Consider the following 26,246-nt stretch of genomic DNA (forward strand, 5'->3'; position numbering starts at 1 on the left):
CTTCCATGCCCACGGTCAGGTGGGTTTACAAGGTCGCTTCCCCTCTTTTTCAAGCCGAGCAGCTGCTTATGCAAGTCTACCACTAAATAATTTTTTTCTTTTTTTTTTTTACGCTGTGGTGAGCCTGGTCAGGGAAACGACAGTTCCCTAAAACGGCTGGGGAGAGGCCTGAAAGCCCTCACACCCGAGCTGCTGGGGGTATCCGGCATGATAAAAACAGCTAAACCGCGGTGGTTCTTGTTTGTTTATTTGTTTGTTTGTTTGTTTTTGGAGGGGGTACCCACCTCGTTTCTCCACAGGGGGTGAGTGCGGGCAGCGAGGGGATGACGAGGGGGACAGCAGGGCCATGTGTGTGTGAAAAAAAAAAAATCCACAAACCAAAACAAATCAAAAAAACAAACAAACAAACCCACGACTCATTTAGGGAAAGAAGTGCACACTAAACCAGCGTTCCTTGGGGAACACCCCCCGGCACTGAGGGGGTCTGCGGAACGGGGGGGGGGGGGGGGTTCGGCCCCCTCAGCGCGGGCGGCTCGGCTCCCATTGGCCGCGCGCCGCCACGTGCCGCGCCGCCCCCTCCCCCCCCTTCCCCTCCGCCCCCGCCCGCCCGCCCGCGCGCCGGCCCCGCTACCTGCGGCGGGGCCGCCCCGCGCCCATGAGGAGACACCGGCCCGGGCACGGCGCAGGTACCGCGGGGCTGCCGGCACGGGGGGCACCGGGAAACGGGGAGGGGAGGCGGGAGGATCGGGGTGATCAGTGCATGGGGAGGCCCGGCGCGGGGCCTGCAGTCCGCGGTATGTGCCTCTTCCCCACCACCACCGCAACCCCACCAGCGCCTCCGGGGAAGGCACCGGCGCGCCCGGGCCGGGGGAGGTGGGGCTGCGGGAGTGTTCGGGGCAGATGGGCGATGGGAGCCGTGTTTGTCTTGAAGGGAGGGAGAGGATGTAGCGGCGGCTGTCTTCGGGTGTGCCTCCGGATTAGAATTTATAGGCTTCTGCCTGTCTGCGGGATGCGATAGGCTTTTTGTGGGTGATTTTCTCTCTTCATGCTTGGAGTGATGTGAATGCAAAACAGATACGGCTTCTGCTGTTGCTGCCAAAGCCTTTTTATTTTCTTCGGCACTGCTCACGAAAAAGACTTTCGTTTGGTTTTCTTCCTTCCTTTTTTATTTTTTTTTTTTTTTGTGTGTGTGCTGAGCTTTGCTTATTTATTTATTTACTTATTTTACTTAATTAGGCAAGATCAAAACATGAGGCTGATGGAGGAGGGATGTTTGTTTTGCCTTTCTCTTTAGTTATGGAAATGAATAGGAAATGAATCATAAAATTACTGGATGTAAACTTCTCTCCCTGTGGAAAATGGCTGGCTTTGTCTCTTTCTGGGGAAAAAAGGGTAGATTAAGGTGCATGTTTCTTGTTTTTCCAAAGAAAACTTGTAGAGGATGTTCTTTATGTCTCTGAAGTGGATAGGTGTTTTTAAACGCAGTTTACGATCAGGCTGTCCAGATGCGGTTTAGGAGGGGTGTTTTCCCTACACTGTTATTCCATCTGCTGCAGCAGAGGAGGTTACTATCTCCCTTCTAGATCACATGGCAGGAAATCTTGAGCTGTCTCCCAAGCCCTCTGCTAGCCAGACTGAGGGAATGTCTTAAAAGGTCAAAATGCAGCTGGAGGGTTAGTGCATGAAAGCATTTTAGTGCAATTTCTGCTTCCTCTGGGCTGATGAGAAATGAGCTCATCCCACCTCTGGTTTCCTGGAACTTCTTTGCGTTTAACATCCTCCCTTCCGTGGAGTTTCGTTAAATTGGCCGAGTGATTGACAGGCAGTTAGGGCCAGGATGTAGGAAGACAAATTGCGGTAGTAGAAACTTCCTTTTGTTGAAGAGAACAGGCTAAAAATGTTCAGTTTCATTTGCTTTGCGTACATCAGTTTAGGTGACAGATATCAAATGTGCCAAGACTGCTGTGAAGTTGGAATACTTGGAGGGTAAGTTGTTTTGTTTATATAAGAGAGCCTGTAAAACTTAAGTAGCTCTTGAGTTTTTTGGTAAAGGCTAATGTACTGAATAAGATCCAGACAGTGCTTCAAACTTGTCATGGCATAATTTTCAGGCTACAAGTGAGTCTGAATGAAACCTGCTCAAATATAACAGATTAAAGCATCTTCAGCAGGTGCATCCAGAGCTTCAAAACCACCCAACTCTAATTCGGACATGAGTCTTCCCTGTTACAGGCAGCTCTCATAAAGTTGTTTTTAATTTATTACGGACTTCCTTAAAACTTGTGTAGTCTGTTATTTTCCATTACTCCTATGGGAGGGCTATTGCTTTGCTACTCAGGAATCTTTTGCTCCTAGTCCCTATTTATTTATATCCGCTTTTTCCTGTGTGCTAACATTGTGCTTTTGTTTGAATTGTTTGCTTTTAGCTTTGTTTACATGTTTGGTGTATCTAAGGACAGACTCTCAACCTGTTTTTGCAAAGCTGGACAAGCAAAGCTCTCTGTTATCCTTGGGAGAAGCTCTTCCTTCACCCATCCCATCAGCACTCTCTGCTACCTGTTAGGTCCTGAAGTCTTGGATTCAGAAGTTAAGCATTAAAATTGGTTCCAGCAATGTTCTTTGCTGTATCGTAGTTTCCCTTCCAGCCTTTTCCTCACAGGAGGCTTTTGGCATCTCCTCTTTTGCTTCTGTCGGCTCAAGTGTGATTTTACCATGATCTCTTGGAGTGTTGTTAGATGATACTCTGGTAAAAATGCTGCTGTGCTGTTAGCATTGTTCCATAGTTACCAGTTGTTCAGTGCTATTCTGCTCCATAATTCAGATGTAATATAAAACATCTTGACTGTGTTGAAAAAGGCATGTTTCCTTAGCTCGGTAAAGATTAATGCCATGCCCTGTCTTTTCCGACCATTTCTTTTAGGAAAGATTTATTCCTCAAATTTCCCATGTAAGGGGAAAGACCTAATTTGTTTTGGCTTCCTTGCAGGGGCTCAGAAATATCTTCTGCTTGTGTGCCATGAGCTTGCCCAGCTCGTAGGGGGTGAAGTGCTGATACACTGGGCTCTTTTCCTCCCTTCCTGTCTGTGTGGCTCTTCCCCAAAGTGCTGGAGTGGTGCAGTGCTTCCTCTGGTATGGGTCTGTGGGGAGAAGGATGTGAAACGAGCACGTGAGATGTGCACTGGAGGAGTTTCTGAGAAGCAGCTGCCTACTGTTACACTACAGTTCATCCACCATGTGTGTTTGGCTTCAGCAGATCCTGAGGAGTGGCTGACATCGGGTTCTGAACATCCAGAGCAGGCAGGCCAGTGTTTCTTACATAAGTAGCATGGAAGGGAAAACTGGGATTTCCTGCAGAAGAAAAAGGGATGAGGGGGGCTAAGAAGCTTCCCCTGTAAGAAATAAACTTATCTTTTTAATATCACACTGTTCACGACAGCAGTGCTTTAACTCACCTGTTTCTTCCTGCTCGGCTGCGACACTTGACTTTCTGTTGCTTACTTGGGAATCAGAAAAATTCCAAATCCAGGTACTGGTTTCATCTGTCACGAAGCATCAGCAGCCCTCTTAGGTGTTGAAGCACATCTTGTTGATATTTCTGGTGTTTATTTATTGCATTTTTTTGCTGCTTCTCGCTTCAAAGCACCTGAAAGAGGTTTCACAGAAAAGTCTGGAAAACTTGATAGAGAAGAGGGTGCCAAGCCAGAAGTGAAATTAAGAGAGTATCCCTGTTTTGAACATTGAACTATCGTTTAGAACCTCATTAAGAGTTCTTTTCTTATAACATTATTTTAGCAGGCACTATTAGTGTCTAAAAAGCTTCCTGTGAATGCTGCTGAAAGGAAGTGATGGTGTTTCACTCTGTCTCTAATTAAGCTGATAATTGGTCTGGATTTGAGCTGGGACCATTTTTGTGTGTGTGTTCTATCTGGATGACCCAAGACTAAGAGCAAGTTGTGGCCTTACATGTTTCCTTCCCGAAAGAAAAAACTGGGCAAATAGACACAATTACATAAGGTTGTTAATGATTTCATGAGTTGGTGGTTGATATTGGGAAGAGGGTGTAGGAATGAGCCATTAAACAATTAGAACAAAACACAGATAGAGTGTCTTAAGGCAAGGGAAAAAAAATTATGATGCCTCTAGGGCACTGTTGTTGCTTGCTGCTATTCATGACTGCAGGCAAAATAATTTTCATCTGTCATCCTGTTGGTACTGTGATAAACTGAGAGGATGATTCGAGCTAATTAAAAAGAAAACGGTTTAAGGTCAATATAACCTGGAGAGAGAAAAGAAAAACAAATCGTAAAACTTAATTGGGCCCCTATAAAGATATAAAACAAGTTACCTCCCTTTTACCTTGTGTAAGATTTATAGTGAAGGAATTTTGTTTATCTAACTGGATAATAACACCTTTCTTAAAATTTTATAACTTTGTATAGATAACAAGCAAACATCTGCTGAATGTCTGACTTGACAACATATTATGGATGCTTATAGATAACATCCTTGTTTAAGAAAAACATCTGTTGAATGTCTGACTTACCAATGTGTAATGTTTATGCTTATGTATAATGAATATTCACGAAGTAGCTGGAAATAAATGTAGAACAACTGTCTTCTTTGGGTGTGACAGGCGTTGGGAGTTGTTAAAACCCCTCCCTGATCACCCAGCGCTGAATTTGCTTTTATCATATAATAAATTCTAATTGGAAATCACCCGGCTTTGGGTTTCTATTTCTCACAGTGCCTTTGAGAGTGTCTGTCAGCTGCTCTGAAATTGTCATTTGCTCCTTATTTCACTTTTTGCCAGTTGTGTCCACACACATGGGTACAGTAATAAATTCGTATTTTCTGAGGAGGAAGATCTTAACCAAATGAGCTGCAGATTGTACAGATGACATAGGGTTTTACTTTTTATTGTCTGATTAAAAAGCCTTTTCATTCAAAGTTCATTTTCTAAGACACATTGATTACACTGGTGCATAATGTCCCACTGTAAGTGCTTATAACCATATTATAGGCTAGAGAGTTTTTTGCCATCAAGGATGTATTCTTCAATTAACCAAAACAACTGACTCTGTTCATTAGAACAGGTATCTTGTCAAATGCTTTTTTTATTCAATAGTAATAGGCACTAAGCAAATAATATTCAAGGAAAGTTTCTGAGCTATCTGAATATGTTAGAATACCAACTTAACTATAGGATTTATATTGTTGTAGATGAATAAATAATTGACAGAAGTGTCTAATTTTTAACTTTAGCTTAATTTTTTTTTTCTTTGGCAAGAAGTTGTCAGTCCCTAATCAGCAACAGCTCCCTGGCTTTTGTCTCTTTTATGTCTTGGGATAGGAAGTGGTCGGATGGTGATCAGAAGATTATTTGAGGATAAATATCCAACAGTGAATACATTGCTATAGCTTATAACACAAGAATCACTCATGCTTTAGCATGTTCCTGATAAGTCTCCCTCAAATCATTAGTATCATTGGAATTTTTCCTCATGCTTGTGGTTTTGAAGGTTTTTGGTCATGTACCATTGAACAAAAGTCCTGTAAGAAGATATTTCAATGTTTATTGTGTTATAGAAAGTGATTTCTCAATCGGAAACAGTTCCTTTGGGATAACTTGTCTGTTCCTCTTCTCTCCCTACTTCTCCTGAGTATTTTATCGCTATGGGCAAATGGAACCATCCAGATAAAAACCTTTTTACTTTTCTTGTATACATTTTGATTCCAATTTCAACATCTGGGCAGGTTGTTAGCTTTCCTGATCCATTAAATCTGTGTTTAAATTTTGGCTTTAAAATTTGGATTAATTTCTGCACAAGTCATTGGAAAGTTGACCTCATGAAGTTCAGTCAAGGTCCTGGACCTGGTCAGGGCAATCCAAAGCACAAATACAGGCTGAGCAGAGAGTGGATTGAGAGCAGCCCTGAGGAGGAGGACTTGGGGCTGCTGGGAGATGAGAAGCTTGACATGAGCTGGCCTTGTACTTTGACAGCCCAGAACCCAACCATGTTCTGGGCTGTATCAAAAGCAATGTGGGCAGCAGGTTGAGAGAGGGGATTTTGTCCCTCTACTCTGCTCTGGTGAGACCCCCACCTGGAGTGCTGCATCCAGCTCTGGGGTCCCCAGCACAGGAAGGATGAGGATCTGCTGGAGTGAGTCCAGGGGAGGTCACAGAGAAGTTCGGAGAGCTGGAGAACCCCTTTTACAGAGAAAGGCTGAGAGGGCTGGGGTTGTTCAGCCTGGAGAAGAGAAGACTCCGAGGAGAACTTAGAGCACCTTCCAGTACCAAAAAGGGCTACAAGAAAGCTGGGGGAGGGACTTTTGACAAGGTTCAGTAGTACCAGGACAAGTGGGAATGGCTTCAAACTGACAGAGGGCAGGTTTAGATTAGATCTTAGGAAGAAATTCTTTTCTATGAGGGTAGTGAAGCGCTGGCACAGGTTGCCCAAGTAAGCTGTGGATGCCTCATTCCTGAAAGTGTTCAAGATCAGGTAGGGTGGGGCTTTGAGCAGCCTCGTCTAGTGGAAAGTGTCCCTGCCCATGGTAGGGGGGTGGAACTGGCTGATATTTAAGCTCCCTTCCAACCCTGAACATTCTCTGAAAGTGAGGCAGTCCTTCACTATATTGCAGTTTCTGGAATGCCTCTTGCTAGAGGATGATCATATGTATTTTTCAGATTGATTGGGTTTTTTTAATAACAAATTTTCTAAGTCAGAAGATAGTATGTTTCCAAATTCTTTTTGTATTTAAGGAATACTCTGTTTTGGGTGGATAAAAATAATTGCAGTTGTAAGGCAACAGTTCGTACAACACTTGTGACTGCAGAGTCCTTTGTGTATAAATGGGGTGCACAACTAACTCTTCTAAGCTTCAGCTCTTTTATTCTTTGTATTACCATTCCTCCCCCCCCTCAAATATTATTGGGATCAAGCTTGATCCGCTCTTGGTTTTAAAAAATGAAATTGTTTATCATGTTTTATATAAACAGAGATTATTTGCAAAATTTGTTTCATTTATGGCTTATTGTTTCCCGTGAAAGGATGATGAAGTCTGAAAGCATGTGAAGGGTTTGAAGGCATCATGCTTTGATAAGGAGACTTGGGAGGGAGAGTCCTGGAGGAGGAACACTGAGGGACTTGTGGACTACCTTTGTCAGAGGTGGTAGGCTGGTAAGGAGCTCAGAAGAGCACAGGAAATAGTGAAAACCACAGAGGAGCTGCAGACAGAAAACATTATGCACCTGACTCCAGCTCCTGCACTGCTTGTCACCTCACCAAAAGAGTAGTGACAGGCTCCATGTAACTCTGGCAAAAATAAGGGAAATTGAGGCAAGGAGGGGAGAAGGAGGAGTGTTTGGCTTAAGTTTAGCTTGTGAAAGGAAAGGAAACCCTTTAGATTGTTTTCTTTTTCTCAGTATTAGAATTGATGGTCAGCAGTTGTATTCGTTGACAAAAAAAATTACATTACTTTGAAATTCCCTGAATCAAGACTGGTTTGCCCAGTAAAGAGAGTTGAACAGATTTTGGGTGGATGTGGGAACAGGGAGAGTTTTATGCTGATTTCTGAATCTGTTTTGAAATTACTGTGTTAAGAACAGAAGATCAAGAAGTTAAAGTTTTTGTATTCTTAGGTATCTTCGTGCAAGAGGCTCTGCTGTTCATCTGGTTTTGAAGCATAAGCTACAACCTAATTAACCACTACTACTTTTTTAATGTCTCAGCTCTTATGTTTTGATCTCTGTGGGTTTCAGTACTGCAGAGGCAAACAAAATTAATCCTAACTGTAAATTTTACCAAACTATTTTTCATGTTTTTACATAAATAAACAATTTTCTACTTAAAATACTGTATCAATTTTAGAAGCCTTAATGAAAATCATTATCTCATCTATTTGGTCGATAGTGAGAAGGGATTGAAATGTGTTACTTTTCATGGGCCCAACTCTTGCAGGTAATCACAAACACTGTGCTGTAGTTGTCAGTTAGGTTTTTGTCATCTTTTTTCTCCAAATGTGTCCCAGGAAACAATCTGAAATTACGTTTAAGTTTTCTTAATTTTTTTCTTCTAACTTCTTCCTTGCATAAAGTTTTGCCGTATAACTGAGGTGGTTTTTTTGGTTGTTGTTGGTTTTAAAAGCCACAGAACAAGAAGCTCATGCAGAGGTCATTGCTGAAAATTTAATGTCCCATCTCAATAAAGAGTACCTTGCTCCAGTTAATTCCTTGTGAAAACACCTTCTCTGGCTTTTAACTTTGCCTTTTTTTTTTTTTTTTTTTTTGAAACAAATGTTACTCAAAACCAAGTAGCTTTCATCTTATCATTTACTGGTTTTGGAGGTATGTTTCTTAGGGAACTTACGTGTATCTGATTTAGAGGAGAAGGCATGAAAGGAGCCAGGTGGGTTTTGGGTATTTTTGCATTGGTTTTACCTTCTGTTTCAATGCCTGCTCGAGCCCCATCATTTGTGATTAGTAATTTCATTATATAAAGGTGACTTTCAGGTTCCATTTGCTGTGGGCTTTGCACTGCAGTGTCGTGATCTCTTTACATGAACCTCAAAGGCTGCATTGTGCAGCAAGACCCTGATATCGACTGACTTGTAAAGCTGGGTGTTTCTGATGTTTCTATGCTTGTGGTGGTACTGTGGGAAGGGAAAACTAGCTTGTATTTTCAACTCTTAGGAGCTTCAGGTGTTGTCTAAGATGATGTTGTGCTGGATGCTGTACAACTCTAGAACAGATGGTGTCTCTTGCCCACAAAGCCTGGAGTTGCCCCACATAAAAAGCGATCTCAAAGGCTTAAATTAATTGCTTCTGAAAGACTCCAAGTGTGGAAATTTTGTCTACTTAAGAATAACAATGAGACAGAAGTAAATCATGGTGAAAAGAATAACACCACAAAAAACTTTGGAATATGTTCTACTGATGGACAGTTTATCCTTTGAAGCAGCTTTGCACAGAGCACTTAAGTTCAGCAGATGAAAAGCAAATTTAAATCCCCTGAGTTCTCACTAATTGCACCACAATGAGTAGCTATAGAAACGTCAATGCAAAATGTGATTGTAACATAGCAGGACTACTGAGCCATCTTTTGTATGCAGATTGAGGCATTTACATTTATGGCTCTCAAAACAGCTGTAGCAGGGCCCCTTTCTGGAAGAGTGCAGTGGTGTTTGTATGCAACAGCTCTTTGGTGCTCTTGGTATCTTAACTGCCCTGGTTCTCTCTGCAAACTCATAGATTTATTTTTTAAAGTCAGGAAGACTGTGGGAAAGGTGTGCTCTAAGGTGCTTGTTACTGCTACCTTGCTCTTTTAAGCACTCTTACACCATTCCAGCCGGTGGCAGTGGCTTACTGACTTCAATAAAGACTGCAGGATCCAACCCTGAGTAATTAAAAAAAAAAAAAAAAGCTGCATTGGATAAATGCATTTTGACTTGATATATGTATGTATCTGTTTATATATATTGATCTGTTCGAGAAGGGAAGCATCTGTAGTGAACAGAACTGACAAAAGAATGTTGCTGTGGAAATGAAAACTGAAATTATATCAGTTATATAAACACTATAAAAAATAAAAAAAAAGTACATACTAAGGGTTGGACTTGGAAAGGATGTGCTGAGGTCATTAATTAAATTGTCTGTTTTCTTGGGGTTTTTTCCGCATCCAGGGTGAGTGAAGCAACTGTTTGAAGACAGCTGGAATTTATTTTGCTCAGAGGCAGGGAAAGACTTTCTGATAGCACTGGCTTATTGTAGTCTTGCATTCCTGTTTAATTCCCTTCTGTCTTCATCACTTTCCACCTCTTCAGTTCCTTCCTCATATTTCAGATCTCTTGGAGCCTTCCCTTTGTTTTGCAAGGCTTCATGAAAAGTATGATTCAAAGTGTGGTGTTTGCAGGGCGCTCTTGTTGATTTATACAGCAGAGGAGATCTATACAGCAGGTGATTCCAGGAGTATGTTAGTGCAGTTAGGCAATGAGGAAATTTTGCATGCATGCATTGAGCAGTCTTTCTGTCAAGTTATGAGAGAACCAGGATCCTAGAATAGGAAAGACTAATTTGCAAAAAAGTATAAACCTGCTTTGAACAATGCTAAGGCAGTGAGGCTTTAATTTTGCCCCTAGAATTCAAGCCGTAAAATGTTGCGGATTTGGTTTAAAGTACTGGAAAATGTGTTCTTAACCTGGAGTGTGTTCCCTCAGAAATGTTACTGGTACCATGGCCAGACCTCACAATGTCGCGTTGCTGGTAGCAGGATCCTGTGGTACCTGGTCTGACTGATTCTTTTGTGCAGAATCCGTTCTGATGTAGGTTCATATAGACTATGATCAAGTTACCTTTTTATGTTTACCCGAGAGTTATTACCTGCATTGTTCTCTAGTGAAGAACAGTGACGGTTCACTTCTAGGTGAAGCTTGTTTCCTGCTTTTTCATTTTAAAAAAAAAGTAAGGTTCCATTTTATTATTCTCCCCAGCTGTGTTTGTGGAGATGTGTGGAACTGACAGATATAATTGCTGCCTTGTTTAAGGCTGTAGCCATCCGTGTCGGTGAGAGATCCCCTTCCCTTTCCCAAACAGTGCTGGGTGCCGCCTCTTGGTGCTGGTCTGAGACAGTCTCCTCTGAGGTGATCTGATGGAGTGTACTCTCTGCAGTGCGTGGAGTGATCCTGGGGCTTCCACATGGTCTACAGGCCTTGTTCACGCTCTCCTCCACAGCTCTGCAGTGTCCTCTGATCACCTCTTGTTTGGTGTGATCATGCTTACAGGTTCCATGAGCTGGGGCTGCTCCCTGTGCGTGCTGGCAACACGATCCCTATGGATACCTGGCATCTCAAGGTGTGTTGGTGTGAAAGTACTGGGTCCCATAGTATGAAGGTGCTGGACGAGGGCTGCTGAGCTGACTTGTCTGTGTAGTGTGGCAGGAAGAACATGTGTCATACATGGATTAAAAGGTGATTGTACAAGTCTTGCTGGATTGGCACTGAACATCTCAAGGTAGAACAGTTCAACTTGGTGATCCATAACTAACACTAGGGTATGGTCCTTGTAACAAATTTTGTCGATGCCTTTACTCATGTGGACTTCACTGATTTGCTGCAAATCTTAGTTGAGAGCAAACTGGGCTTGTAATGTGGATGACTGGGGTGGTGGTGTCAACACCCAGTTTTGCTCATCAGTGCAGTTTTTATTCAGTGGTGTAGCTGGAACCAATAGAGATGAGGTGCTGTTCTGAGAAAAGGGGAAGCTTTTAAGGCTTGATAGCTTCCTTGTGACCTGCGACTTGTGTCCTTGACAGGTTGTGTGGGAGACATGAGCTGTATTCGATTTCCAGCTTAATTGCTAGAATTCTGGGGGACTGTGGGATGTCACTTACCCCTTAGGCTTCAGTTTACCCTATTCCTAGACAAGCATAATGCTACTGACTTCAGTTTGTACAGTGCTTTCAGATCTGCTAAAAGGGGCTGTTTAAGATACTGCAGCTTTGTGACAAAGGCCTGCAAATGGATGTGAGAGCTCAGAGAGCCTGTGCAATTAGTAAATACAGCCAGGTGAGTAATTTGAGGTTCTTAGCAATGCCATAATAACCTATGTTTGAAGTTTCCTGCTGTCAAAAACCATTAGGACTTTTTTGCCTTGCTCTGTTTTGTGAGTTATTATCACCTGCATGTCACCCTGAAAGCATCACTTGATGTCTCCTCTTCAGAAGACTTCAGATGCTGTTATTGATCTTTATCTCTGCTTCTCCCACCCTGTCTCACAGTGGTTTGTGTTATTTGACCTTCTGCTGTGTGTACCAAATTTATTACTGAGAAATGATGCATGACTGTTCAAAGAGACTTAGTTCTGAATTAGATACCCTTGAAATTTCAGTGGCCTGGATTTGAGTTCTGGAGGGGATGCTTCTGTCTCCTCAGCTCCTTTATCCTGGTGTTTAAGAACATCAGTTGTTCATCCAAACAAAGTGTTTGTAGAGGCTTGTAGAGGTTTCAAGTGGGTCATATCACTATATAAAATAAAAAGAGGTGGAAAAGAGAATGTGGAAGATCATCCCTGAGAATAGCTGAGTTGGTTAGAACATGGTGCTAATAACAGCAGGATTGTGGGTTTGATCCCCCGCTAGGCCATTCACTTAAGAGTTGGACTCGATGATCCTTATGGGTCCCTTCCAACACAGAATATTCTGTGAACTGGGATCCCTAAATGAAAGCCTTCCTTTAGCCTTGCTTTTTTTTTTTTTTTAATAGTTTTTGTGACAGAACTCTTGGCAGGAGACCTGAAGAGGACCTTTGCAGCAGAGAGGGGCAAGCACCGAGATCAAAGGGAATGAATAGGGCTGAAATCCTCCACTATGGAGGAGCAGGTTGCACCCTTCTATGGTTGGCTCATCAAAGGGAGTGCTGCCAAGGGTGGGTAGGAAACACCCTTACCCATATCCCTTCTCCTTTCAGGGGAAAACCAGCAGACTCATAGGGGTAGGCTTAGCACAGTGTTTCCTTGTTTGCTCACTTCTTTGGTTGATGGCAGCACTGTGAGAAGTTGATGTGCCAGCCTGCATTTTCCTTTCCAAAATCAGAACTGGAGTGTGCTGACAGAAATTCATGGGAGCTTACACAAGGTAAGCAGCAACCTTGCTTCTTGCCAGCTAATGATCAGTGACCTACCCATCTGTGAGGGAGCACCGTGCACTCCTCGATGTTTGTTGGAGGGGAGCTGCTGCTGTGCGTAGAAACTACCCTTGTGCTGGCAGCCTTCTGCTCCTGCCTTGTGCCAGGCAAAACCTTCTCCACACCCTCTTCAGTACTTGCTGTTGAAGTTGCTGGCTGTGTTGTTGGGGCTGCTGAAGAGGTCAGTATTAGATTCAGAGCAATGATGATGAGTCAGGTTTGCTGAACCTTGGGGAAACTGGGGAGTTGATTTGAAACGTGGGTTCCAGTTTTGAGGATGGCTTGTACAGGCTCTGCATGCTGTGAGCATCCTTGAAGCCTGCAGGGTAGTGTAGTGCAGGGATTTGATTTTGATTCAGGGATCCTAAATACCCTGAGCACATTGTATAGGTTATTTTTTTTTCCCTGTCTGGAGTGTGTTTGACCAGATCAAACAAAAGTGTTTGACAGTAACTGATGTAATTGCAATTATTAGACTTCAGGGTTCTGATGAAGAATGTACAGATCAGTGCCTGGCAGCATTTTTAGAATCATGTTCTGGTGATGCAGCTGAAATGAGTGTGCTCTTGATCAGGAGGAGGTCAGGAACAATTCAGTATTCCTGATACCGTAACTAAGAATCACAGTCTTCGGGAAACAAAGTTGTCAGTCTGTGGACATCCTATCAACTTTTTTCAATTCAGCAAAAGTTATGATAATTTTTTTTTTTTTTACAGCAATGCTGAGTGACAGTAACGCTGTGAAGCTGAAAAGTGATCATTCACCTCCTGTGCAATGGTATAAGGTGGCTGCACATGAAGATGAGAAGACCAAGCTGGTTTTTAAAAGGTACTTGCAAGTAAGTGTCATTGTCACAGCAACACAGGGGTCAGTATTTCTTCCCGTAGCCTGGACAGTTACAAAAAGGATGTGGAAATCAAGGTATGAGGTTGCCACAGGCACTGGATGGAGAGTTGGGCACACAGCTTTCCATAGGGCACTGAAAACCCTTTGAGGAGCCCGGGCTCACTCCTTGTAGTACCTGTATGCCCAAGCCAAAGTGAGATCCTAGTACTTTGCTCAGGGGCATTTCCAGTTCTTTTTTTGTATCCAGAAAAGTCCCAGTATCAAGGTTTTGAAGGCCAGCAGATGCTGGCTGGGTATTTTGGGGAGGTGTTTCCTCATAGTTACTTTGGTTATGAAGACTTCTGAAATGCTGCATCAAAAATCTTACTCCATTGTTTATAACTTGACATCAAATTATATTTAATAAATGTGTGCTCATGTGCATCCAGAACCATATTTTACACCAAAAAAGTTCACTAGTCTGATACCACATTAATTTTTGGGTCCTAGAGCTTAAAAAACCCCAAACCAAGCGATTATATCCATAGGTGTTTTGTGAACAGTGCAGCCCCAGCTGAATCTGGGGATATTTGATAAACTTCTGTGGGTGAAAACCAGCCTCATTCATCTGCTGTGAATCCCCTGCTTTCTGATTTCCAGGGGTTGCAGCCTAACATGCTAATGAAGGTTTTAGGCCACCTGTCAGTGCAAGATTTAATTTATTTAAATGAGATGTGAGAACAGTGCTGCTTTTCCAGTGGTCACCTTGTTTGTAGCCTGTACTGCAAACTGACTGCCAGGATTGCATCTATTAGTTCATATGCTACAAACTTTTTTTTTTTTTAAAATGAAAATCTGTATTAACTTCATCTGAAAGAATTTCAAGAAGCACTGGACACTTAGTAAGTTGTATATTTTGTAAAGATGTTTAAACAAACGTCTGGTCCTTAGGAGACCATGGGAAGTGAAAATCAATTATAAAGCTCAAACTACATACTTGAGCAACAACCAGAACTGTAACCAAATAATGATGCATTTTTTTTGCAGATTGGTTTAGACATGAAATGAGTTAAGCGACTGTTTTGACATCAACAGTGAGTGGTGTTCCTTACGAATGAGAAATCAGTAGATCAAAAATACAGATAGTCTGTGTTATTCAATTTTAAAGTTTGTTAGTTTTTTTTTTTCTTTCTTCTCCGTGTTTTGGGGGTGTAAATAACCAAGTTAGGCTTCTCAGTATGAACCTGAATGTCTAAAGTCTGCGTTGTGTCCTGCCAGCAAGTTGGAAGTTGTGTTTCAGTGGTTACCATTGGCCCAAAATCATGCAATTTGAAGTTCCATTCTTCTTCTCAACTTGCATGAAAATACATAAGGTAGAGTTGCCCTTTACGGAAGAAAACAATAGTCACTCTTTGCTTTTTTTTGTGAGGAGAGTTTTTTGACTCATCAGAGCATTTCAAGTATATAATGCAGGCAACATGTTCCTTATCAAAGCATCTACATATGTTCATACTTTCCTGCAGATAGGTCTGAAGAGTTGTGAAAGATTTGGAGTGAACAAAGCAATAGGTTTTTTTGGTTTGATTCAAATGCAAGTATTCACCTGTCCTAAATTTGCTTAAAAATACTGATTTAATGGTTGATTGAACGCTGGAAAAAAAGATTATTTTTTATTCCTCTCTCTTACGCCTCACCCTCCTGTTTGTTTTTAGAGTTCTTGTACTCTTTGTGGTCGGAGGGTGCTTCCTTTATATCCTCAAATTACGTTTTGGCCCTGAAGAATGTGACAGAACAAAAATGCCGTATGTGGACCTCGATCGTGTAAGGGTTGGTATTTTTTGGCTTGCTTTTTTTTCACTTGGAATAAAAAAAAAGGTTATTTATTGACAAGGTAAGAGTTATAGGGCTCTACAACAAAGAACTAGAATGCTGACATTATTCTGTGAAGGAAAATATATTATGCTTCATTTCATGCCATAGAACTTCTGGGTTTTGTTCTTGTGGAATGACAACAGAAGTGCATAGAGAAACTGGATTTTTAGGGATGAAATGATGTAACTGTGACTTTAACATTTGAAATGGACATGTTAGTCCTGCTACTGTGTCAGTGCAGATGACACTGGTGATCAGAAAATTGATGCAAATGAAAAGTAACGTATCAAAAAAACTCCACACAACAACAACCCAAGCCCAACACATTAAACTAGTCAGGTAGTAGCTCATTACAAACTGTTTGGGGCAGTTGCCATGTGAGTGGCATTAATTTTTACTGATAGGTGTCAGCCTTAAAAATGAGACTCTTCCAAAGATACACTGAGTCCTGCCAACAAAGTACAGCAACACAAAGTTGCTCAGTTGTGCTTTGCCCAGTGTAGTGTTTATGCCCAAACTTGCAGAAAAGTTCTGTGTGGTAGAGGCAGTTCTGTAGATTAATCTTGGTTGAAAAGAAAAAGAAGTGAAAAAGAGCAGCACAACTTCCCTCCTTGTGCGCACAGATAAACACTTCCTCTTCCGTAGCAGTACAGGAGAACTAAATTAGCACTAGACTTGAATCTTTAGACTCTGACCCCTGTGTTTGCTCATGTTCCTTTTAATTACAGTGGAGGAAAACACTGCAGAGCTTATTGGGGAAGAGAACATGAAAACAAGATTTTATTTAATGGATAAAAGTAATACCTTTTCTGTTTCTCTTCTTCCTCACATCAGAAGAGGATATCTGCCGTTACAGATTTTTAAAGACACAATGAGTAGTGTTTTGCTTTTTATTGTGAAATGGATCAATGTGTAGTTTCATCTGACAGTTTAATCTTTTTATGCTATATGGAACTGTAGTCTTCTGTTTTGGTAGCTGATCTTTGAGAGAAGACTCAAAACACCCCCACCTTGCATTCTTTATAAAATCCTGTCTTAGTCGTTCACAATAGCGTTTCAGCAATGCTTATGAAAGAAGTGTTGCTTCATTCTGATTACTAAGCAAGTGCAACCTGCTGTTTCACAGCACTTTAACCCAGTGGATGTGTCTCTGGTAGAATCCTACCACAGGCAGAACTCAGGTCATGCTGTTGAGCAGCGGGGTAGAATTCTACCTGCTGCTGAATTAGGCAGGTAGACATATGTCTAGCTTTTTTTTATGTTATATGTTGTTGTAAATAATAGTACAAATGTTCTCAAACAGCTCATTTTCACTTAGCAGTTCTACTAGCCTAATTTATCCTTTAGGAACCTCATATCTAGGCTCAAGTGATTGTGTGGAGGGGCATTCCTTTGCAGCTTTTCACCCTGCACTCGTTAGTATCTGCATTTGAGTAAATGCTTTAAAATATGTTGTACTTCCACATTTAAACTTTTTAAATAAACCCCTGTGTTTGCTAAAGTGCTGGTGGGTCGCACTGAGAGGGTTTGTACATTCCTGCAGCTGGCTTTCCTGTCTGAAATTGTGTGTGTTTTGTTTTAGAGAGCACAGCAATATGCCAGCGCCGCATTGCAGGAGCAGTGCCGACCTTCTTACGTGAAGAAAGAAATGAGCAGGTTATTTGCAGAGAAATACAGCATGGACATATCTCCCTTTGTAAGGAAAAATGTAAATGAAGATGAAGCTTTATTTAAGTATGAACCTCCATTTGGATTTCACAAGTTTTTTGACAAGCTTAAAAATCTTCTCGAACTCTTACCTGAGCATGATTTACCAGAAGATTTGAAGTCAAAACACTGTAAGCGTTGTGTTGTTGTTGGCAGTGGTGGAATTCTTCATGGATCAGAGCTGGGTCACTTATTGAATCAGTTTGATATTGTTATAAGGTACATATTTTCCATTTAAGGATTCCAAGTACTTCAACATTACTGTATGAGCCAACTTTTTTTTCTTTTTAAGGGAGGAGTATCTCCAACACTTATGCAACTCGTAGGACTTTCTGAAAGTGCTTTTCATAAATTTGCTTGTGACTTGATGGAATTTGAAGTCTTAGGAGCAAAATAAATTGTCATGTTCGCAAGCCAGGAATTCACTGTAATTATTTGTGGACTTCAGATAAAAAAAAAAATGGGCAGAAATGAGATAGAAATCAGTGAAATTATAGTCAAGTAGACAGTTATGATTTTATCCATTCATATGTTTAAGCTTTCAGAGGACTCACCTGTGATTTTTTTCCCCTTGTCTAGTTGGGATCCTTATTTGAACTGGTTTTTTATAACCCCTATTTCAAACACATTAATTGGTGTTTCAGTCTGCACTGGTGTTTGCTTATGCCTTTATAGCACACTTATCTTCCCTGATCTTTGCAAGGTCACCACATGCTTTCTGTGATTGTGCATATTTTTTAACATCTGGATTATGTGCTCTGTATTTGTGCCCTCTAAACATTGCTCTTTGAACTCTCCTTGTTTTTATTCATATAAAGTCACAAGTAAATTTAATAGAAGCAGTTTCCCAGCTTGTTTTGTAAAGTATGGCTTGCTCCTCTTATAAAGGGAAGATTTCATCGAGTCAGTAGCTCTTATACAAAGGTAAACAAACCTGTTAGCATATGCAGGGGCAGAGAACTTGTGTTAGCTGTTCTCTGAAAATTAGGGCTGGCAGTGTGAAGGTGTTGATACAGAAAAGTTTGCAGGACTTGCACTGTTCTGCAGAACTGATGGAGTAGGATGATGTTGCTCTGGTCAGCAGTGTGCCAGCATTTAAATTTTTGGTGAGCTGGAATGATATAAACCCATAGGATGCATTACACTGCATTGTAGGCATAATTTGAATGCTTTTCTGTGTGGAATACTCATGTGAGTTCGTGTGTACGTGTGTGTGTGTGTATATATATATATATATATCTGAAAAGGATAACACAGGCAACTTTCTGTGTGTTTTCTTCCCCTTCCTCTTTTAAGCCTCTTGAGTTGACACAAGTCAATAGACAGGAACTTCTGCAATGCTGTTTTAAGTTACTTTTCTGTTCAATCTTTTCAAAGTTTTGCACTTATGCCATTTAATGTAGAAATAGAATTGGCTTCCTCCCAAAGATAAGGGCAGGATGAGTGCACGAGACTAACATAGAGGCTCTGAGAAAACACTGTACTGTGTTTTGTTAAAAATCTGTGGGCTAAATAACAAGTTTTTGCTTAGTGTCTGATGTTTTAATGAGATTATAACCTGCATTTATTAAATATAATTTATCACCATTGTGGGTTTTTTTTCTAGGTTAAATGATGCACCAGTTCAAGGATACACAGATCACGTTGGTAACAAAACAACTATAAGGATGACTTACCCAGAAGGAGCCCCCCTTTCTGAACATGAGTATCCTCCTGCAAGCTTGTTTGTGGCTGTTTTGTTTAAAAGTGTTGATTTCAACTGGCTTCAAGCAATGGTGAAAAATGAAACCTTGGTATGTGATGTGACAGTCTTGTGTACCTGTATTTTTGTTTGTTTTCCCTTCCAGTGCTTAAGGAGCTGATTCATTCGTTAGTTTCTGTTTTATTGTGCTGAGGATCTTTTACATAACTTTGTGGGATTTTTTTAGCTCTGTCTCCTAGTTACAGTTGGGCCAGCATTCACGTTGAAGCCCCATGCTGACAGTAACACTTCTTTTTTTCTGCAGATATTGGTGGTTCACACCAAGCTACATGACAGGCTGTTTACTAAAGTGTAATTCATTTCACATTAGGTTCAAATGACTTGTTTAAGGCTGTACAGCCCAAAATAAAAATGAGATTTCTGAATGCCAACTCATTTTTTTTAACAGCTAAAGCCTGTACTGCTACAACAGGCATACATGCAGTTAAACATGTGATTGAACATTTGACTGTAGTTCTAAAATGATGAGGTTGCTTATTTCTCGAACTAAATATTTAAAGAAGTGCAGAGATTCCTAAGGAACTGATAGAAAGGGTTTCATATTTCCAAATTAACTTTGAATTGGTGGCTTCCACCTCTTTCAGTTTGCAGGCAGATAATTTCTGCAAGTTGAAAACTGGTAGCTAGGTTTCTCTGACCACAGATTGAAAACAAACGCTCTAAATTATTGAGAGAGATTTAAGAGAAAGCCTGCCAAGTTTAACTGTTTGATCTATGCTAGTTTAGGTACTCCAAATTCCCTTCTTAATTCTGTGATTTTTACAATATGGGATCATGTGGAAGGTCTGTTTAATGTTGGCCATGACTGTCTACTACTACTACTTTAGTCCAGGGAGTGTGTGTGAGGAATATTGCCTTGTTTTCAATAATCTGAGCATGTTTTGCAGAGAGGAGATTTTCCTGAATCCATGAATTTGTGCAAATTGAAGAACTTCTGCTTCCTGGTTTGTTTTTTTTTTTTTTTTAACTGGGGGCAAGACAGTGTTGGTCTGTGACCTTCCCTGCAGCAGTGTGGTAATTTTGATGACCAGCAGCTTTGTAACTTGAGTTGATTTCCTAACTTTCTTGTTTTACAAGCTTTCTGGCTATTTCATATTTTAAGGTTTGGTCTTGAAGAATGACTAGTACGAGGCTGGCTTTCTGTATTAAAATTTGTGGGGGGGGTTTGAAAGAATGTTTGCTTTTGGGCATCTGCAGCATCCTCTGTTAGTGAGTTACATGTTGGGAGCGTGTGCTTTTTGGAAAGAGTACCTGTACTTGTTTTGTGTGGCTTAGGAGCAGATCAGCTCATTCTCACATTTCTTCCTTGCTTTGCTGTTTCTGCTGATGCAGAGCCAGCATCTGATTTGGGAATGGGCATATTGGAGAGAGTCCACTGAACAGCTACAATGATGCTTAAGGGACTGGAGCACCTCTGCTGTGACTCACAGAGCTGGGACTGTTTAGCCTAGAGAAGGCTCTAACACCTTGTTAAAATACATAAATATCTGAGGGGAAAGTGTGAGGAGGATGAAGCCAGGCTCTTTTCAGTGTTGTCTGGTGATAGGACAAGAGGCAGTGGGCACAAACTGAAACACTGGAAGGTTCCTCTGAACATCAGGAAACGCTTTTTTTTAAAAAACGTTTTTTTTAACCTTAAGGAAGGTGACTGAGCACTGGCACAGGTTGTCCAGGGACCTTGTGGAGTTGAATATCCATGGATATCTTTCTCAAAATCATCCAGATGCAGTCCTGAGCATCTGGCTCAGGGTGTCTGCTTGAGCCAGGGGAGTTGGATCACTTCATCTCCAACTTCAGTGGCTCTGTGATTTTGTGAACAGCAAATATACTTCTTTCAAATACTCAGCTTTCAGTTGGCTCAGCTCTCTGTGCAGGCACTGGTACTGTAGTAAACTGATTCAGATTACGGGTGGAAAGATGGGAACCGTTACAGCCTGTATTTGATCAGTTTAAGCTTCTGTTCTTTAAAGCCTGTTTAAAAAAATATAGGTCTATGTTGCAGCTATATCAGTTTTGTCATTTGCTTAATGTTACTCATTTTATGGACTTGTAAAATGAGTGTGCTGTAGTATTTTTTCTTCCATTAGTGGGCATCTAACTGATTGCAGTGGCATGAGATCAGAATCTGGCTTTCTGAGTCCTGTGTAAATCCTCTTCTAAAGTGTTACATTTATCACTAGCTGGATGCTGTCAAACAGCAGCTCTTCACTTCAAAGCCTGAGCACAATTGTTTTAAATCCAGTGCTTTCTTCAGAATACCTGTTTAATCTTTGTGGAAAACTGTGGTTCCCTTCCTCATTTCTTTAAATGCTGCTGCCTGCTCAGTTGTGCTGGGGAAGGCCCGAAGAACCTGGGGGTGCTGGTGGATATATTGACTGATTAACACATAGTGCAGCCAAATGTTCAGAATAAACAACTTTTCCCTCTGCTGTCCTCCCTGCAATTCCAAATACTTTGAAGATTTTCCTCTTTTGGGTCGGTCACTTGAGCTGGTATTTCTGAACCACCTTAGTCATAAACTGTTTCCTGAGTTTTTTCAGACTCCCTGGTGAATTCTGTAACTTGTATTTGCTACTGAGTCTGTCTCAGAGTTTCCCTTTGAACTGTATTTTTTTATTTCCTTTAGCCTCTGTGGGTGCGACTCTTCTTTTGGAGGGAGGTTGCTGAGAAAATTCCTTTTACATCAAAGCAGTTTCGGATTCTAAATCCAGTCATTATCAAAGAGACAGCTTTGGACATTTTACAGTTCCCTGAGCCTCGATCAAAGTTCTGGGGTTGGGATAAGGTAAGAGGTTTCCTTTTACCAGAAAGAGACAGTAAAATACAAGGTGAATCAAACAGTGCAGTTTCAGAGCTAGTCTCAGCTAATAGGGAGATTATGTGCTCTCAAAAGACCTCCTGTATTTTCTCATGCAAAATCAAAGTAAGATTTCAGCTCACCTTTTTAGATGAGGTTTTATGCCTGTGCCTGCTGACATGAAATGGCATTCAGATGCTGTGAGACATAAATTCACTCCAGTAGAGTGTGTTCACTCACACATATTTGTGAAATACTCAAAAGCACACGTTTGATATATGTTAAGTGTGTTACAAACAGTGCCATTAAGGCAAACCAGCCATCAGCTGTGGACAGATGTGTCTCCAGCTGCAGGGAAACCAGAGAGAGTCTGAAAACCAGGCCAGTTTAAAGCAACCTTGCAGCTGTTGGAAACGCAGTGTGTGCAGAGTACTCAGTAGCAACTGATGGGCATATCCTCCCTCCACGTCCTTTGCTCCTGCAGTAGTACAGAGTGATGAATTGCCTGGCTTAATTTTACACTGCGTTTTGTTATTTTAATTATGTGTTGGAGGAATTGGTTGTCACTAGTTCTCTTGAACTGAGAAGACATTTAATGTTGACATTATTGCACGAATCTTTGAAGGATCTTCTTACATTTATTTATCAGAATAACATAACTTACGAAGCTATGTATCTTAATTGTATCATAGTATATTTGCCTTCTTCACGGGTTGTTCAGTGAAAAGTCGTATTCTGAAGAATACTGTTTGTTAGAGAGCCTGTTGTTGCTCAAGACTGAAATAAGTGTAACTCAAGAAATGTCAAGTTTAACTGCATGTCAGGAGTTGTTTGAGTGTTTGGAGCGAGGGTTCACTTGCAGTTTAACTACACAGTAAGAGGGCACCTTGTCTTCACAGAAAAAAAAAAATTTAGTGTTGACAGCCAAAAGCCTCATTAAAGGCAAATACTCAAGTTGTATTGGTATTTTGCCCTGGAGTATTTAGCTTTACTTGATCACTGAATTGATTTTTAGTTTTAGTTTTAACTGATTAATTTATTTCAGTTTTAAATGAACAGAGGGAATAGACGAAGCCATTAAATTGTGTAAAATGTTTTACAAAAACTGTGTTTTTATAAACTATATGTTTGAACTGAACAAACTTCCCTTTCCCCCCTTTTTCAGAATGTACCTACGATCGGGGTCACAGCAGTTGTTCTGGCCACACATTTGTGTGATGAAGTCAGCATAGCAGGGTTTGGATATGACCTGGACCAGCCCAGCACACCTTTGCACTACTACAACAACCTCTGCATGGCTGCCATGAACGGACAAACTATGCACAATGTGACAAGCGAAACAAAATTCCTGCAAAAGCTGATCAAAGAAAAAGTTGTCAAAGACCTCACTGGAGGGATACGTTGTGAATTCTGCAGCAAAGACAACTAGTGACTGACGTGCAGCATGGACAGGGCTTGTTAAATTTCCAGAGGTTCAGCTGGATCAACCATTCTGCAATCTTTAGTTCTTTAAAGTGTATATAAAATGGACGTGGAATCCCTGCTGCCTTTTTTAATTTCACGTTCAGTTTGTTGGACTTGTAAATTAATTTCGTCAGATTTTACTTTGCACATTTTTGTGAATAGCTGTGTAAATGCGACTTGGAATTGAGAGAGATGTGTTTAAAGTATTTAAAATGTTTTAAGTTGTCTGAATAAAAGCAGATTTTTTGTTTTCAGATGTATGTGGAACGCACATCGCTGGCCTGAATTGTCTAACAGCACCCGAGTGTTGTTTTCCGCTGAACTCCTGTCTTTGTTGTTCCAGCTCTTGGTGTCTGACTCCTTTTCATGCATACCATGAAAAGAAGGGCGTGTGCTTCTGAAGTCTTTCATTACTTGAACTTGAGCATTGTGTTCCCCCCTCAAATATTTATATTCTTTTGGTTTCGTGCTAATAATTTTTTTGGTGCGAAGGAGAAACATGGGAGTGGAGTTGACGGAAAAGGAATTGTTGTGGCAACAACTGAGTAGTGAGTACCTTGGCTTCGTGATTGATATCAAAATCATTGATGTATTAATGTATTGGGTTAGAATCCTACCCCAGTTAAAGAAGTGTCATTAATACAAAATCTGCCCCCTTTTTTTTTGAGTGAATTGAGGATTGCTGGTTCTATAAAAGACCAGTTTGTAGGAATTATTTAGCAATAATAGAATCTATGACCAGGTTACAATTTCCATTGGTTGATTTTACTATCTTTAAGTAATTAATTATAGATATCTTAATAGTTTGCAATGCTGATAACCCTTATGAACTCTAGTGTTGACTGTTGGATTGAAGGGGGAGGTAGAGTTGTTGGTCTTCTATGAACTTTTAAGTCAGCAATTGGGTGAGCGTGTATAAGTAAAGAAGAAAATCACTTTGAGAAAGCAGTATAATCTAGTAACAAGCCAGATAACTGCTGAAAACAGCATATTTAAAAAGGAAAGAGAAGAAAGCTACTGGTATATGTTCTTGTGAATGGAAATCAGTCCACTGCAAAGACACTGGGCTGTGCAGATCTGTAAGCAACTTTTGGCATTCATTTTTATTTTGTAACTACTTGAGTATTAGATATGACTGTTTGCACTGACTAGTGGTGTTGCTTAATCTACACTATGTGAAAGAGGCTTTCTTTAGAAGTGAAAGCTTTTTAGCAAGTCGATCAAAGGTTGGCCTAGAAACTTTGTTCATAATCATGGACTCTTCACATGGTGAATGTTCCCACTTTTCCTTTTGTTATGGGCAAAGATATGAATGTAGCTGTAGTTCTGAAGTTCTGAAATACAAGATTAGGGAGGTTGTGTTTTGTTATTTTTATTCCACGAAGAGAAGATCTAGTGAACAATGACGTTAGAATGCAGCAGACTGATTCTCACTGTTATTCTAAAAGGCAATGAAATGACATCAGATCATAAAGCATAACTCTGGAGAAAGTTGTGGATCTCATCTTTCATAAATCCCAGGTACCTACATGTCCTTGAAAGCCAGCTGTGGGTGGTGAGCAAATTTGAAAATCAGAAGTTTTTGTCACTGACACTGTCTGTGTTCTTAGCAATCATATTAATCCAGCCTCTTCCTCCATGAGAAACATTATTTTTTACACTAGCAATAAATTTCTAATCTATGTTTTTCCTGTAAGTGTAATATATTTAATTTAAAAGTATTTCATGTGTGAAGAGTTTTATACAAATATCCTTTTAGTTAATATATTAAAACGCAAATCAAAATTAAAATTATTTTCTCCTGGTATTTAAACTGGAAGCAAAATACCTTAATTTCATTTAGCATTAGTGAAAATTTGAAAGATTTCAGAAAATGTGCATTGGGGAGATGTCCTGAATACACCTAAAGTATGTGTTTCTGAGCGCTTGGTCCCTCACTTTGCTTTATTCAGCAACTTAAAATAATCAGGTTGATTAATGTAAATGCCAATAGCTCTTTGGAAATGCTGTATTTACTGTGAAATTCTCAGATTATGTTGATGTAGGATTAGATTGTTTTCCTGTGAGTTTTATGGCTTCTGATAAAACCTTGTTCTCCATGGTTGTGTGTGCTGCTTTGAATGTGCCTGCGTGGACTCGACCCTCTGTGAAGTGGCAGCAAAAAGCAATAAACTGATGAAACCACTTTCTATTTATGTGTTTGTCGCTCAGTTTGCTATTTATTCTCTCTCCTTTATTAAGGACTTTACATGTCTTACTGGTGCAATTGAAAGTCTTGATGCAATCCCAGGCACTCACAGAGAGGTAGTAGCTGGTAACTCTTTCTGAGTTCATTTATACCTTTTTAATACCTATCAGTGGAATTATCTGTCTGGTGCCTGGAAGAGAGAATCCATCTCAACAGTGATTATACTGTAGGCTTCCAGAATTTTGAAGTTAATGTGGATGAGAGTATTTCAGACTGTGGCCTTAAATTCAAGGGTGTGTCTCCCTCAATGGTGGAAACAGACTGTGGCTTTTGGTCTGTGCTTCAGCCTTGCTGGAGATGAGGCAAGAACCAAAGCTCTGTGTATCTCTGGTGCTGTGTCACAGACCTTATGCTCTGCAGAGAGTCTGCATCATCCCTTGTAGATAAGCCTTAATGGTGTTTGGTTAAAAAGTCAGCAAGGAGTTAGGGAGCTGTGATAAAGCCATTGTGTTCCACGTGGAATTCTTCTTTGTAACTCTCTGCTTAGGAGATACCAGAGTCATGGATGTGCCTCACCTGTTCTGATGCTGATTTTTTTCATGGTTTCCGTGCACGAGGAGCCATAAAGAGCTGCTTGACTGTGGAGTGGGGAAGTGCCAGAAAGGGTGGCTGCAGTCAGTGACCAGTTGGCATCGGAACTGGGTGTTGAGCTTGTAGGGTCTGTTGAGATAAGGAGCTGAAGAGCAGTTCAGCCTCTCCAGCGGGTGGATGTGTGCTGGTAGCTCCAGCTCTCGTACTGCAGTTGGAACTCCAGCAGGAAATGGGAAGGCACCGGAGGAGACAGCTGTGTAGTGTGAGTGTGACCTCTTTGCCTGTGCCAAGGGCACATGAAGGGAGAGCTCGTGCACCTCTGTTAAGAACAGCTCAGATGCAATGCTGTGTGCCAGCAGCAAGGT

General features: G+C 40.9%; 1 protein-coding gene across 7 annotated transcripts; it reads left to right on the forward strand.

The window, feature by feature from the left end:
- Positions 1-25,297, forward strand: ST3GAL5 (ST3 beta-galactoside alpha-2,3-sialyltransferase 5). Of its 7 annotated transcripts, none has more exons than XM_027662719.1 (7): positions 1-19; positions 13,392-13,513; positions 15,213-15,327; positions 16,955-17,298; positions 18,686-18,872; positions 21,468-21,626; positions 22,804-25,297. In XM_027662719.1, exons 2-7 carry the CDS (start codon positions 13,470-13,472, stop codon positions 23,065-23,067), a joined length of 1,113 nt encoding a protein of 370 aa, XP_027518520.1. In that variant the 5' UTR covers positions 1-19; positions 13,392-13,469; the 3' UTR covers positions 23,068-25,297. The 7 variants fall into 7 exon arrangements, with proteins under 7 accessions (XP_027518520.1, XP_027518517.1, XP_027518518.1 ...); XM_027662716.1 differs by having other exon boundaries at positions 13,392-13,503; XM_027662717.1 differs by lacking the exon at positions 1-19 and adding an exon at positions 603-686.
- The last annotated feature ends 949 nt before the right edge of the window (positions 25,298-26,246 follow it).

This window comes from Corapipo altera, unplaced genomic scaffold (assembly GCF_003945725.1).
Source record: "Corapipo altera isolate COAL_440 unplaced genomic scaffold, ASM394572v1 95, whole genome shotgun sequence".
NCBI classification, from domain to species: domain Eukaryota; kingdom Metazoa; phylum Chordata; class Aves; order Passeriformes; family Pipridae; genus Corapipo; species Corapipo altera.

Excerpts from the sequence above, each read along its gene's own strand:
- ST3GAL5 (XM_027662713.1), top strand. The coding sequence starts at position 656 with ATGAGGAGACACCGGCCCGGGCACGGCGCAG. Across the intron at positions 13,504-15,212 it reads ACCAAGCTGGTTTTTAAAAG|AGTTCTTGTACTCTTTGTGG; the intron begins GTACTTGCAAGT and ends GTTTGTTTTTAG. Across the intron at positions 18,873-21,467 it reads TGGTGAAAAATGAAACCTTG|CCTCTGTGGGTGCGACTCTT; the intron begins GTATGTGATGTG and ends TATTTCCTTTAG.